The following is a 15520-nucleotide window of genomic DNA, read 5'->3' as shown; positions in this document are numbered from 1 at the left end:
CACCCCCGTGAGACGATTCCTCTGTAGTGGATTTCCCTAGTGTACTTAAATAGCGTGTAGTCAAAAACCGTTTCTCGAAAAGCTCTGTATAAATCAACTTAACCGTGGGCACCACACACCTTAGCATGAAACTTGCAGTGCTCTTCGGCGTCCGCCACCAGGGCAGGAGTCTAGCTGCCCGCGTGTTCAGTAAACAGACTATAAACCTTCTTCCCTATAAGCGCGGGGGCTCTCGGAGCAGCAGGAAGTGTAGCACAGCGAAGTGGAGGTACGGGCCCTCATTTCTGGTTGGTGTTGGGGCCACGTGCTCCAGGGAAACACATCCCGGCTGTCACCTGTGGGCTTCCCTGGGACTCTCTTTGGGCTCATGCCCTAAGGGTCCTTTTACTGAGGGTTCAACACACATATGCTCTTACGTGTGGCCCCTGCTCAAAGCCACACATTTGATGTGTAAAGCCTGGCTTTGATTTCAAATTTTGTAAAAAGTTAATGGCACCAAAGTTTCTAGTTCTGACCCAGGAATGGTCCTGAAAAAAAATAAGTCAGCTGTCGTTAGGTTGTGACTTTAATTGAAGGAACAGAACTTTGTGAATCAGAACTCACCCCAAACCTGAATTAATCTATTTTTATAAACAAACAGCTATAGATACCAAATATTTTATAAAATGCATTAAAGTGTGGGTAGAAAAAGGTCTACTCTTACCTAAGAGTGCTTTTTGCATAATTTTTATAGTTAAGTCTTTAGTGAAGGGAAGGGTGACAGCACAAAGGCTGATTTAGATTCCTTCCCAGCAGAGGCTCTGGGCCCATTTCCTGCTGCTTGTCTTCTTGCTCCAGGAGAGATGAACAGATGGGGGAGAGTTCAAGCTGTGAGCTCAGCAGAAGGAAGAAACAGCCATTAAACCTACATTTAATTTATTTTATTAAAATAACATAATTGAGGAACCATCAGATAACTGTATTTTGTCAGGCGCAATAAAAACAAAATTAAAACCCAAATCATCAAGAAAACCTGTATTCCTGGCTTCCTTGCATCCACATGATGTGACTGAAGAGAGAGGCTGGCCCGGTGGCCCCGCCCCACAGGGGCAGCTCCTGGAAGACAGATTCAGCGAGATGGAAGACTGCTCCCCGACAGGGCGAAGACTGGGAGGGGCGGGCCAAGCGCCTCTTCTGGAAAACCGTCCCAATGCACTGGAGACCTCCAAGGAAAGGCAGTGTCCCCAAAGTCAAGGTCCATAGTACCAACGCTCCTTCAGGCGGCCGTGGTCTCGCGACAGTCCTGGGCTGTTCGGTGTGTTATGTGCAAACTACCTGTTTGACGCCACACCCCTCTCTGAAGAAGAGTTCTTCCCATGACAAGCATTCCTCCTAGGAGCTGATATCCACAATCCACATGTCCACATCAGGGCTGGTTTGTCTGCTACCTTCATTTCCCCTCTGAGTGCGTTTTCTTGCCCTAAAAAAAATACTCGTTCAGCCAACAGCTGCGGCCCCAGATCACATACTGCCATCGGGCAGCCGCGGGTGCATCTGGAGAAGGCGCTCGGCTCAAGAGCATAAGGGATGCAGGGAGGGAGCAGGACAAACCAGCATTTCAATGGCTTCCTTCTCCCAGGGCCAGAAAGGGTAGAAAAGAAGGCAACATGAAGTTAAGGCCCTGTGAGTAGTCTAGAAGGTCCTTAGCAGCAGCTTCTCTGAAAATGAGCTCTCTGCCTCCATCGAAAGGGAGCAGAAAGGTGGTGCCTGCTGACTTCCCTTCCTCCCCTGGTGGCCTGAGTGCAGGTGCAAAGTCAGCTAGAAGACAGGCAGTCTAGGGGACGTGGTCAATGTGCAGGCGTTGATATCCTCAGTGTGGGCCGCCCGGTGCAGGGATGGCTCAGAAGCGCTCCGGTTGATTTTCGGCAGAGAGTGTTGGAGCAGCTCAATGGAAGACAGGATCTGAAACGAGGCAGTGTCGTTAGGTGGCCGTGGTGTCACAGCAGGAGCAGCTTTCAGTGAGGAGTCCAAACGCACGCCCTTCCCACCCCACCTGCGGCACCTGGTGGAGACCGCGAGCCCACCTCCCTCCTCATTTCTATTTAGGATCTCCTACTTGAATCGGTTCCTGCGCCCGGAGCCAAGTCTTACCTGGGGAAAAAGAGGCCTCTCTTCCTTAACCTTCTTCACACAGTCGGCTACGAGCCTCTTCATTGCTTTGGGGCAGTTCTTATACAGCTTACTGAGGTCTGGGGAGGCGTACCCTCGGCCCACCATGAAGATGATCTAAGAGGAAACAGTTGAGGGACTGGGTGGAGGGACAACAGTGACAGCAGCAACTTCTAACCCTCCTGCTGCTCAAACTGGCTGGAGGCCCAGAGGCTTCCGCGCCAGTCAGCACCGGGGCACGTACCTGATCGCGGTTATTGATGTGGGAGTAAGGAAGCTCCCCTGTCATGAGCTCGTAGAGCACAATGCCGTAGGAGTAGACATCCGACTGGAAGCTGAACGGGTTGTTATCCTGCATTCGGATCACCTCGGGGGCCTACAGGGACAAAACGCATTCATTCATCACCATCTGGACCCCACAGACACCCAGGTGCCAGGCTGTCCCTCCCCCAGGCACAAGAGTCTACAGTCTTCCCTGCTCGGGTCAGGCCCGCACAGGCTCAGGAGGCCTCGTCTCCGGGGCCCAGCACCTATGCCCCCGCCTGGTTCTGATCCCCAGCTTCCGGGAAACCCCCTTTTGCCTTGGGCTGTCTGATGTCACGGAAGGCCTCACTGAGGTATCTGGACATTGGGGGAATGTCAAACGCTTAAGTTTGCACAGAGACCTCCAGGGCACCCCTTCTGCCCTGCACCCTGCTCGTAGGAGCCTCGCCTCCTCACCATCCACAGGACGGAGCCAGTGGGTTGTTCAACCTGCTGAGAACCGCTCCAGCGTGACTTTACTGTTGCCAAACCAAAATCTCCGATTTTCACCGTCAGGCCTTCATGGAGAAATATATCTCAATGCTTGTTAAGGACTCTGGTTTCAAGAGAATGGTCAAGTTAATTTTGAAACACTTCCTGAAGGTCTTAAGAGCACAGCATCTCTCTGCCTACCTGTCCCCAGCCTTCTCTGCACTGGTTTGCTTGGATTTCTTTAGTTTTAAAAGTGCTTCTGAAAGGCCCCTTCCTCCAGGAGGCATGCCGCAGTTGCTCAGGGTGCCAGATGATTTGGCTCTGGCCAAAAATAAGGCAGTTTCCCCGTGCTGCTTCTCCCTGATTTCCCATCTAGGTGCCAGGTCCCTGGCCTTCTGACCTTCCCATATAGCACAGGTGCCTTAAACCCTGAGATTTCTAAGAGCAAGGGCTGCCATTTGTGCTCCTTGGGGCCGGGCCTGGCTGGTGATGGCTTACATTTGTCTCTGCCTGCTTTGTGCCCTCAAATGACAAACGTGTGAAGAACAAAATGGCACATCCCTCACTGAGCACTGAATACTGTCCTAAGATTTCTCACTAGAAGAGGTACCGCTTGGTGACTTCAAATCAGGACCAAACTCACCTCATTTCTGGATAAAGAAGTCAGGCAGTTTAAAGCTGACTTGGGACCTGCCAGTGCCCAGTAACACGTACCTCCTTCAAATCTGCGGGGTTTCCGCTCACGATGGGACACACGTCACTCCCAAAAACCCATCACTAAAATGTATCCCATGCCTCCGACACGTGGCCCACAAAGGCCACATCCCACGATCCGATTCAACCCAACTGTGCTCCTCTCACTGGCCAGGAAGCAGAGTAGGGCTGTACCGCCATTCACACTCCTCTCAGAGAGAAAGGCTGCGGGCCGGAGGCACATGGATTCCTGCCCTACAGCACGAAAACTCCGTCTGCAGTTCCCTTCCATAGGAACAGTCTCAGAAAGGGGAAGGGCTGGTTCTGACACTGACCTCTCAAGAAACCACTTCTGTACACCGAAGAAAGACAATGTTTAGTAGTCACTTTGACAGTCTTGAAACATCTGGCCTGCAGCTACTTTCTGACCAGATACACACTGTCCACATGCTAGAAATAAACATGAAAGACAAAAGCCCCATCCCTCCAAGTTAAATTTAGTAATGAAGAGAATAAAACTTTCAAGCATAACCCAAACATGTATCTCAACTTCTGTGGAAATCTTTCCAAAGTCACTTTTGCTGGGATAAACTTTAAAAAGTCTCCCTTCTGTTTTTCTAAATTTAGAACTGAACAAATGAAGCCACCATCAAAGGATACTGTTGGATTTCATGTCTCTGTGGATGATGTTCTTTGCATGCAAATAGCTGTGAAGGGAAAATAAATCTATTAAAAACAATCTGAGGGACATGGGTAGAAAGCAGCTTCAAATTACGGCTAGGATGGAAGCCACCTGAACGCCTGTCGCCCGATAAGGGGCTACAGGTGGGGACTGGTGGGTGCTGGTGCAGGCTGGGCCACATGGGCCCTTACCTCAAGGTGAGGCCACAGTGAGTGAAGCATCACTTCTGCTCAAAATAATTCTGACAACCCAAATGTCCGTCCACTAATGAATGCATAAATAAAACGTGGCCTACCCATACTGTGCAATATTATTCAGCTACAGAAAAGAATGAGGTACTGACACATGCTACAACCCGTTATGCTAAGTCCAGCCAGACACAAAAGACCTCATCTTTCTATTTGAGAGCAAGGGGAGGACAAGCAGACTCTGTGTTGAGCACAGAGCTGGACGTGGGGCTTGATCCCAGGATCCTGAGATCACGACCTGAGCTGAAACAAAGAGACCCTCAACCGACTGAGCCACCCAGGTGTCCTCTTTCTTGACAAATGTTCTAAAATTAGATAGTGGTGACATCTGCACAACTCTGTGAATGTACTAAAAACCACTGAGCTGTATGCATTTAAGAACTGAATATGTGGATTATATCCATAATTTTTTCTAAAAAGTAATTCTGACTTTTTTTTAAAGACTTTATTTATTTACTTGAGATAGAAAGAGAGCACGCAGGCAGGGGGAGCGGCAGGCACGGGGAGAAGCAGGCTCCCCGCTGAGCAAGGAGCCCAATGCGGGACTCGATCCCAGGACCCCAGGATTGTGACCTGAACTGAAGGCAGATGCTTCACTGACTGACCCACCCAGGTGCCCCGACCGTTTCTTAGAACGTATAGAATGTAAATTCCATATGAATTTCAAAAGTAGACCGTGCGTTCTACAGAGCATGTGCAAGCACAGCTGCAGCCTGCACCCCAGACATCGGGGCCGAGGTGTTCCCGCTCTTCCACGTAAGAGGGTACCTGAGAGGGAAAGTGTCACACACACTCTCACACCCCTTTCACAGAGAAATGTGTTCAACACACACACTCACACCCCTTTCACAGAGAAATGTGTTCAAGCAGAGACTCACGGGTAGTGTTACGTGCAGGTGCTGGGGTGACTTTAAAGCATCGTCCAAAAGGTAAGTGAATTATCCAAAACCATCTGCTCGGACCCTGCCGTGGAACGCACACGTGCCACGCATCAGAGCGCGCGTTCCCGCAGACGGCAGTGCCACGGCTGTCCAAGCAGAAGGTTCGGAGCCCACGCCACGCTCTTGGTGTCTGGGTGGATTCTGAGGGCAGCGGCTCCAGCCTGAATCTAAGCCCCAGGGCAGGCCGCCTCAGCGCGGGCGAGGAACCGGAGCGCGCACGCCTTCAGCCCACCCCAGAGGCTTACTCTCCGGCCGAGCAACATCACAGAAACCACTTAGCTGAGTGGCTTCTTCCTAACTCAGGTCCCGACGTAGGGCACGCGGATGCCGGGACCCCAGACTCTCTAGTCAACAAGCCATCTACTCACTCCATTCCCTGAGCAGTCTGACGGGCGATGTCGATCAGCTGGAACATCTGGAATTTAGTTTCCTGGACATGCAGGTGTTTGTAGAGGCTGCTGCCTTCACACCACTGGGTCACGATCGCCAGGTTGTCCTTTGTCATGTACCCCATGAAGAGCAGGATATTCACGTGCCGTGTTTTGCTACAGAGGGTTGGAGAAAAAAGGCTCTGAATCTTCAGTCGCTGCAGAATAGAGGATCTACTCCGCTTTCGCACTGACGCCGGATCCTGTCTGTGCTTGACGCCACCGTGCTTACAATCCGGGTGGCTGGCTAAGCAAACAGGTGAGACTGCTGATCATCGAGTTGGTGTTGTGACAAAAGAACCTCACTGTTACTCACTTCGGCGCTGGCCTTTAGAGAGAGGGTGTTCTCTCCCGTCAGCGTGCGCTCACGATTCCTCCCGCAGGGGTCACGGGACCTGAATCTGTGGAGTCCGGCATTATTCACCTTAGTCCTACAAGTCTAAATAATGACTCAAGGACTTAGACGCTGAGGTTCTGTAAGCCCAGAATAAGGCAAATTGGCCATAAAAAAAGAGCTCTTGGAAATAAATGCAAAAATAGAACCTATTTCTCCCTGTCTCAAACCAAAGCCCAGAGAAAAACCTGGGCTGTTGAGTGCAGCGTGTCCAGAGATCTGGAGGAGCGGAACGGGGGTGTCCTCAGCACAGGCGGCTCTCCTAGAGGTCTGACAACCACGTGAGCAGAAAGGAAACCTTCCACACCCTTTCACTGGTAAGGAAGGAGTTCCAGCCTCAGGCCTCAGCAGTGAACACTCACTAAGCACCAGTCCCAGCCGCAGGCCCTCAGAGACCGGCGCACCAGCCGCAGCTCCTGCCCCCCCCAGCCACGCCCATGCGCTGCCCCGCCGGCGAGGCTGCAAGGGCCGGCACCCTACTCACCGGAGGACAGCCACCTCGTTCCTGAAGGCCTGGAACTGCTCTGGGGTGGGGTCGACAACCTTTAGGATCTTTACTGCAACATCTCCTGCAAATTAGTTTGTAGTCAGTGCAATCAGTTGAATGACCTTATTTTGTTGTTTTTCACATACCCTAGTTTTGAGAAAGATAGTGAATCACTTATTCAGATATCACGTACCCACACATGGAACAAACAGCACATTTCTAAACTGTTCAAGTGGCTGAAAAAAGTTAAATGTGTTACACTACTATCCTTTCAATACCACCACACAGGCCTTGAACAGGTTTGGTTTCAACTCTTCCTATGAAGCCTGGCCCCCCCCGCGGTGAGGTCACGTATGAAGGGTCGAAGCCAGGCCTGTGGGGGTGGCAGTGGCGGGCAGACACGGAGGGGCCAGCAGGCACAGGGTCTTTGGGGCCAGGAGACAGGCCACTTAGCAAGCAGTTGATGCCAAACTCAGCAGCCACATTGTTTTTTTCCTTTTTTGGTTCTGTTTTTTGTTTCTTTGTTTTTTTTAAGATTTTATTTATTTGACAGAGAGAGAAAGAACAGAAGCAAGGGGAGGGGTGGAGTGGCAGGCAGAGGGAGAGAGAGAAGCAGACTGTCTGCTGAGCAGGGAGCCCACCATGGGGCTGGATCCCACGACCTGGAGATCATGACCTGAGCCGGAGGCAGACGCTTAACCACCTGAGCCACCCAGGCGCCCCTCAGCAGCCACATTTTTAGTGAGACCTGAGATGGTGCCTTATACAAATTCAGAGATGACACTGAAATTAAGCTTCTTTGCCTTTAATACCATGAAGAAGTAATCCTAGTGATTCACACTGCTTGCTTACTGTGCCCTGGCATGGCGTGTGCCCTCACCGGCATTATCACCTTCAGTCCACAGCTGCCCTATGACGTAAGTACTGTTAGCCTCATTTCACAGACAACACAGAAGCTCAGTCACTGTCCAAAGTCATATGGCCTAAAACCAGAAGGCCTGGAGCCGAGATCAGAACCCCGGCCTGACTCCAATGGCTGCCCTTCTAACTTCCATACTGACAACAGTGTGTCACACTGTGAACCTCTTTGCACAACCATAGAAACATCCAGAGATTGATTCTACTTTATGTGTGCTGCTGATTTAGAAGCCACTTTCAGAAGTGTTTCTATGCTATATTTATAATAGTAATTACAATAAATTACACAAAGCGCTGTAAAGACCTCGGATTTTCTTGGCAAATGAATTTTACTAAAACACAGACTTCTGAGGATCAAACAAAGTAGGAGTTGGTTGACAGCACCTTGGAGGTAACGGAATTCCTCCACTTATCAAACATGGCCCCTCGGCAGCACCCCCTTGCAGCCTCTGTGGGAGCATTCCTCACCTCACTTGAGAACCAACTGGTAAAGAGATGGTTCTTATGACAGGTCCCAAACTGTTGCCCTGAGATCTCTGGTTTTATCATCCAGAGCTGAAGTCCCCACTCAATAGCAGGAGCCCATCCAATTCACTGGCACATGGATTTACCGAGGGCCCAGAGCGGCTTTCTATCCAGGAAGATGGAGCTGACAAACCGTGCAGGCCCACCTAAAGTTCCTTATGACTGAGTAGGACGTTAAGAGTCTCCTGCAGAATTGTTCATTCTGGAGCAGTCTGAGCCAAGATAAGAATGCTGGGGGCGGGGGACAGAGAGGAAAGTAAATCTGTTTGCACAGAGGATGTAGAAAGGTTTTCTGAAACAAATGGGATATAAGTCAAGGAAGGATTTAACTAAATGGGACAGGCCGTTCCAAACTAGATACCCCAGGAATAAAGGTAAGGTAAGGGGGGTGTAAGAAACATGAGCTATGTATGAGGAACTCTAGTATGAGATCTGGGCCCCTGCAGACTACGACGGAGGCCAGGAGGAGTCTTGCCCAAAGAGCCTTGCATCTTCAGACAAGATACAGGCAACAGCGGTGACACTGGTGACAGAAAGGAGGGGTGGGGGCAAGAAACCCCAGGAAGGTGGGCTGATCTGACACAGCAGTCAACTGAGGGTGGGGCCAGGAAAGAACAATGCTGGTGGCCCAGGCACTAGACAGGGCTTTAAAGGCATAGACCAGGGTGGGTAGAGGAAGACTTGGGGAGATGCTGGATGGGCCCTCAGGAGGGGATGCTCCTTGGGACCGTCCCTTTTTTACAGCTCTCCCAGGGGCGCACTCCAGTCGTCACTGAAACCACCTTCTGTTTCACCCATTTCGGACCTGCTCACATGTAACCTCAGAGCTCAGAAGACTCACCAGCAGCCAAAGCCTGCTCGCAGTGACTCACTCTGACCTTGCCATCGGACGCATATCCTCCACCTCCGGCCTCTACTTCTTGGCAGACTGAGGAGGACTTACTAGCCCCGTTCAGAGTTCATATTCTCCTTGTTCCATCAGCAGAGCCAGTTCAAATCCTCTCGTCTTTCTAAACTCTATTACCCGAATCGACACTACGGCTCCGTGTAAGTCGTATCTGCTGTCCAGACCTGTGTCTTCATGCAAGTCACTGGAGGGAAGGCTGAATCGGGTCAAACCAGAGAGCCCCTTCGGCGCCTACAAGGACCGTCCTGCCTGCCAGCTCACGGTTAGCAGTTAGGGTAACAGGTGATACGCAATTTCTTACCGAAACCCAAAGACTGTGTACTACAGCATTCCCTCACTTTCATACAAATACTCCAGGCACTGCCGTAAAAGGAATTCAATCTGCCAGGAGCGAGGGGCAAACATTACAGGAAAATGGATTTCAACTCCTATAAAGAACGAACGGTTCTGTACTAGTAGGACTGCCCCGAACTAGAATGCGTTCTCCGGTAATAAGCTCCCCGGTGTTCTGAATTTCAGGCCAAGGCTCGCCAAGCCTCCTGAAGGTCTGGCACAATCTGAGACCACTGATTTCCAACATCTTTATGGGACCCTACAACTCCCCATCCCTGGACCTCACTCCTATTAGCTTCCTTGAGTTCCTCAGCCAGGCGGGTGGAGCACTTCGAACCCCCCGTTGCTGCTTCCCCAGGTACTGCCCAGCCCCTGGCGTCATGCAAGTGCTACTTCCTCAGCAGAGCCCTTCTCTATTCACCCACCAGAACTGGGCACGGGGCCTGCCACTCCGTACCTGCTTTCCTCCGTTTTCTTCTCTTTAGCACTTATAACACACTTTTATACTTTACTTTGCTTGGTTATTGTCCCCACCAGAATAGAAACTCCACAAGAGAAAGAATTTTTATCTGTTTTGTTCACTGCTTCACTCGTAGCCCCTAGAAGAATGCTTGGTACTAGAAGAATGTTCAGGAAACACCAGATAAAGAAACAAATGAATTCTACGGTGCAACTGTCCGCAGGGAATGTTATGAACGGACAAGCTATCTGAAGCTCTGGAGTAGTCCGTGCGGACAGCCGCTGGCACGAATACTAGAGACCCGGCTGCTCGCAGCACAGGTCAGCAGTCAGCTTCTGGCGGGGAAGCGGAGACTCGGTGCCCAGCTGGAGGCCCCCAGGTGTGCACAATCAGGTCTGGGCCTCCAACAGAGGCTGCTCTCCAACCTGCCCTGGAAGTCCTCAGGGCCAAGTCCACCACTCAAGTCCACCTCTCCAGCACTCCACATAATAGACGTTTAGTAACACTGGTTATTGCTAATCTTTTCCTTTGAATATGTTTCTAAGATACTAGAAAATTGTATAGTATTGGGGCGCCTGGGTGGCACAGCGGTTAAGCGTCTGCCTTCGGCTCAGGGCGTGATCCCGGCATCAGGCTCCTCCGCTATGAGCCTGCTTCTTCCTCTCCCACTCTCCCTGCTTGTGTTCCCTCTCTCGCTGGCTGTCTCTATCTCTGTCGAATAAATAAATAATAAAAAAATCTTTAAAACAGAAAAAAAAAAGAAAATTGTATAGTATTAACATTTCTTTTCTTTCTGGAATTATCCACACACCCTTATAGTTGGCAATCTTATAACATAAAGGATGGCACTTCTTTCCTTTAGCAAGTAATATAATGACTGAGGGAAATGGCCAGGGAACACGTCATGGAGGGTAGCTCAAAACAACTGTGGGAAGCGTCTTACTTTCCCTTAACAGGGAAGTCAGAGGCAAATGTACTACAAACGAGTTAAGACACACTCCTATTGATTTTATCGTGTTTTTAGTAAGATACTGGTATCTCATTCAGCTACGGCTGAAGAAGGAAGAGCTATTATCAGTCGGTAAATGTGGAATGTTTTTACTTTTTTAAAAACACCCGTTTCCTGTTTTAGATAACATTTAGGGTTATCTAAAACCTAATAGGTACATCGCTGCTTTCTAGAACAGAATAGAATGAACACCACTCCTGTGCTAGGCTGGGATGGGGACCCAGACATAGGTTCCACCAGGGTGGTGGCCTCAACACTAAGCAGCCCGAGACCAGGGGCTTTGCTGCCTTCTCCTCGGGCCGTCAGTGACCGTCCGTCCCGGCTACGTCAGCGCTACTGTCTGCATCCCTGTTACTGTGTTGTTGACCATCTGGAGAGGCTGGCCGATCAGATCCCAAACTTAGCTCTCTGTGTGAGCCCAAGGACAGCTTCTTACACGAAGTAAGCGAGCTTTAGTTCATGGATCTGAGGCCTCTATCTTGGCTGCTCTGAGACTCTATCTACTTTCACAGCTCCTAGGCAGAATCAAGAATTTTAAAAATCACAACTGTAGTTTTTAAGAAACTGAATAAACATTATATTGTATACAGGAACCAGAAAAACAGTAACAACAAAACACACACACACACACACACACACACACAAAAGCAAGTATAGCACAAACAATCCAGAAATTGTGGTTTCCCTGGCCCTCTTGTTTTATTTCGTCATTCACAGACCATGGCTTGCTTTCTGAGGGGCTGACATAAAAGTCCTTTGTTCCTTGCTCTTCTGACTTTTGAAACTTAGAATAAACTAGAATCTTAAAAGTATAAGATATGTTATCTACATTCTAACAGAAGTCTTTCTGGAAGTAACACTGTAACAAATGTATCCCCTTACCACAATCCAAAAGCTTACAGAATTGAAAGAAAACACAGGCTCACAGGCGGTACTGTGGCAAATGTAACTAAGGCTGTGAAAAATTATGAATCCCCCCAAATAAAAATGCTCAAGAAGAGGAAACTTACATTTGAGTACAACTTAACTACATCTATTGGCTTTTGGCTGATGCTTTAAAAATGTGGTATAAAAATTATTAAGTGCAGGGGCACCTGGGTGGCTCAGCTGGTTAAGCATCCAACTCAGGTCATGATCTCAGGGTCCTGGGATTGAGCCCCACGTCAGGCTCCGTGCTGAGCAAGGAGTCTACTGGGAGAGTCTCTCTCTCCCTCTGCCCCTCTCCCCGCTCTCTAAAATAAATAAATTAAATCAATCAATCTTTTTAAAAAAATTTTAAAATAAATCTTTTAAAAAAATGATTAAGTATTCCTAATGGAAGCCTTAAAAGCAATATGCACTGCTCCACTTCCTGTAATTACTAACAGCCTAGTCTCAGATACAGGCGCTCTACCCCACAGACTGTGTTGTTCTTCCACAGGGCTGCACCAAAATAAAAGCTTTTGCACAGTGAAGGAAACTATCAACAAAACAAAAAGAAAACCTACCGAATGGGAGAAGGTATTTGCAAATGATTTATATAAGGGGTTAATATCCAAAATATATGAAGAACTCACACAACACCAAAAAGACAAATCTGATTTAAAAATGGAAAGAGTAGATCTAAATAGACATTTCTCCAAAGAAGATACACAAAAGGCTAACAGGTACACGAAAAGGTGCTCAGTATCAGTAATTACCAAGTAACTGCAGATCAGAATTCAAAATTACAATGGGATATCACCTTACACCTGTCAGAACGGCTAGTATCAGAAAGACAAGAAATAACAAGAGCTGGAGAGGATGTAGAATAAAAGGAAACCCCGTGCACTGTTCAGAGGAACATAAATTGGTGCGGCCACTGTGGAAAACAGTACAGAAGTTCCTCAAAAGATTGAAAACAGAACTACCATAAGACCCAGTAACTATACTGCTAGGCATTCACCCAAAGAAGATGAAAACGCTAACTTGAAAACCTATCTGCACCCCCACATTCACGGCAGCATTATTTACAATAACCAAGACATGGAAGCAACTTAAGCGTCCAGCCATAAATGAATAAAGATGTCATATATATACACAATGGAGCATTACTGAGCCATTAAAAAAAAAATGAGATCTTGCCATTTACAACAACATGGACGGACCTAAAGGGTATTATGCTAAGTGAAATAAATCTGTGAAAGAAAAATACCATATGATTTCACTTACATGTGGAATCCAAAAAATAAAACAAGTGAACAAACAGCAAAAAAAGGCAGAAACAGACTTAGCGATGCAGAGAACCGGTGGTGGCAGGAGAGGGGAGTGGGAGGATGGGCCAAACAGGTGATGGGGATTAAGAGGTATAAACCTCCACTTATAAAATAGGTAAGTCACAGGGATAAAAAGTACAGTGTTGGGAATACAGGCAGTAATACCATAGCACTGGAGGGTGACAGAGACGGCGGCCATACTCCGTGGGCCGAGCACGACGTACAGGACTGTCACATCACTACGTTGTACACTTGAAACGAACACATCATATGTCAACTATACTTCAGTAGTAAAAAAATATTTTAATTGTTTTCCTTTCTGAGGGAATCGCCAAGACATTTATGAGGTCTATTTGGTAAATATTCTGCAAGAGCATAAATTCTGTGTGACCCGGGGAGGCAGGCCAGTAGTATCTTAGATACAATTTTCAAAGGAAAAGAAATCACACGTTCAGTCTTATGCCAGTTTCCTTAAAGAACAAGAAATTTATCTACCTAGCTACGAGGGGCAAACCCATATATTAATTAACGTAAGGAACTCAGAAGACTGGAGGCGTTTCTCAGTTTTCAACATCTTGATTTTAATGTTCTGTTCATTTGATGCTCTTAACTTCTCTCAATCTCTGCCCCTCCATGTATAAAGATAAACATGAAACCATCCAAACTAGAAATATACCTAGGCACATTAGGGTTTTTTTTTTTTTTTTTTTTTTTGCTTCATTAAAATGTGACTCTAGGAGGACACCTTTTGGGGAACATGTAGCATTTTCAAAAAAAAATACTCCCTATATTTGCTAACATCCTAAAGCATTAAAAATCTGAGGGAAAAATGTTGGGTATGTTGCCAAAATACACAAGCTGTGGCCACAGATATTAAAATAGTACATTTCTTCCAAGTGACAAAGCGTTTCCATTACAATAAGAGCACTAACACCCCACACAGATTCAAGAACGAAGTCTGTACGTTCCCTGCTTGACGGGGGTTCCCCACAACCAACCCAGGGCAGCGCAAGAGAACCTGCTTCGTGAGGCGCCTGGCTTTCCTGAGCCCAGCCGTGTGACCATGGGCATGTTAGTTCCCTGCTTGGGACCTCAGTTTTCTACACGCAAATCTCTAAGGCTCTTTCCAGCTTTCCGTTTCTAGAATCCATGCCCCCCTCACAGCAGCAGACTCTTACTCATCTAAGGAACTTGAAAGCATATCCCCTGTGCAGCCTGTATTTAATCAGTTCCTGACACTTGACTGGAGGGCTCAACTCTTGTTCACCAATTTCCAGGTTCACCTGGAAACCATATCATACCAATTACAGCATCACTGAATCTAAAAAGAATGCTATGAATGTCACTGAAATATTAAGTTCAATCTTCAGATGTAATCAAGTATCCCTGGAGAGCAGCACCGTGAGTGGCACAGCAGTGAATCAACAGTACCCCCCTTCTTGGCCCTTTCTGGGCCTTGCGATAAAGGGAGTGCCCCAAACATACCGTGCCACTTGCCCTTATACACTGTTCCAAAGGAGCCTGACCCAATCCGAGTGGACAGCATCACTTCGCTGGCTTCTATTTCCCAGTAATAGCTTGAATCTCTTTGTCCACGAGGCCTCTGAAACCAGCAGAGATCATTAACATACTCCATGGAATGGTAAAGCTCTGTTTAATGAGGGTGTCAGAGAAAAGAACACCCCCAAATCCACCCATTCTCCTATCTTTTTTAAAGTTGAACACTAACTGTAATTCCAATTTTGATATTTTGAAAAAATAGCATTTTAGTTGTGTCCTGCCTTATAATAAGCCAACAAATTCTTCAACATAAGCATGCCAAAAATGGCACTGACGTTTATAATATCCTTCATTAAATGTTTTTTTTTATTAGCACCCCACCCCACCCCAATTAAAAGTATTCTCATTTCTGACTAGGTTTTTCTTAGTAAATCCTAACATGCAGGAGGCACTGTAAGCCATACTCACGATTTTGTTTTTCTCCTGGGTCCCAGATCCTGGTGCCCGCTCTCTCTGTGCTGGAACAGGAGTTTTGGGCTGCGACCAGCCTGTTGGGCTCAGATTGTTAGGGCTGCTGGACAAGGCTGAAGGTGAGGCTTAACAGACGAGACAAATAGAATCCACACGTGGATAAGCCAACAGAAGATACACAGCATAAAGAGAAAAAGCCCATTATTATTTGCTAAGTAACTCTGGACAAGTACCTGATTCACTGTGGCTTCGAATTGCATCCTGAAACAGAAAAGGAAAGCTGGTCAATTTCTGCACCAGAAAAGATGTTCTCTGGGGGAAGGAAAGGGGAGGAGGAGAATTTGCAGGAACAAAGTAAATTGTAAAACCTCTAAAATACAGAATGTCTAATCATATACTCTTAACTT

The 15520-nt window shown here is 47.7% G+C and overlaps 1 protein-coding gene across 2 annotated transcripts in view; it reads right to left on the bottom strand.

The window, feature by feature from the left end:
• Positions 1-905: 905 nt before the first annotated feature.
• RAF1 (Raf-1 proto-oncogene, serine/threonine kinase) overlaps positions 906-15520 on the bottom strand; it is a 75418-nt gene continuing 60803 nt past the window's right edge. For both annotated transcript variants that reach the window (XM_040628430.1, XM_040628431.1), the window contains 10 exons: positions 15347-15374; positions 15111-15238; positions 14628-14745; positions 6754-6838; positions 5816-5992; positions 4237-4283; positions 2869-2987; positions 2393-2524; positions 2131-2265; positions 906-1941 (listed from right to left, as the gene is read on the bottom strand). In XM_040628430.1, the coding sequence (XP_040484364.1) occupies positions 1798-1941; positions 2131-2265; positions 2393-2524; positions 2869-2987; positions 4237-4283; positions 5816-5992; positions 6754-6838; positions 14628-14745; positions 15111-15238; positions 15347-15374 (1113 nt within the window). In that variant the 3' untranslated portion in view covers positions 906-1797. The remainder of the gene's footprint in view (positions 1942-2130; positions 2266-2392; positions 2525-2868; positions 2988-4236; positions 4284-5815; positions 5993-6753; positions 6839-14627; positions 14746-15110; positions 15239-15346; positions 15375-15520) is intronic.

The sequence above is a fragment of the Ursus maritimus genome, unplaced genomic scaffold (genome assembly GCF_017311325.1).
Source record: "Ursus maritimus isolate PB19 unplaced genomic scaffold, ASM1731132v1 scaffold_14, whole genome shotgun sequence".
Taxonomy (NCBI): domain Eukaryota; kingdom Metazoa; phylum Chordata; class Mammalia; order Carnivora; family Ursidae; genus Ursus; species Ursus maritimus.
The sequence above is the reverse complement of the archived record's forward strand: the minus strand, read 5'-3'. Positions and strand labels throughout refer to the sequence as shown.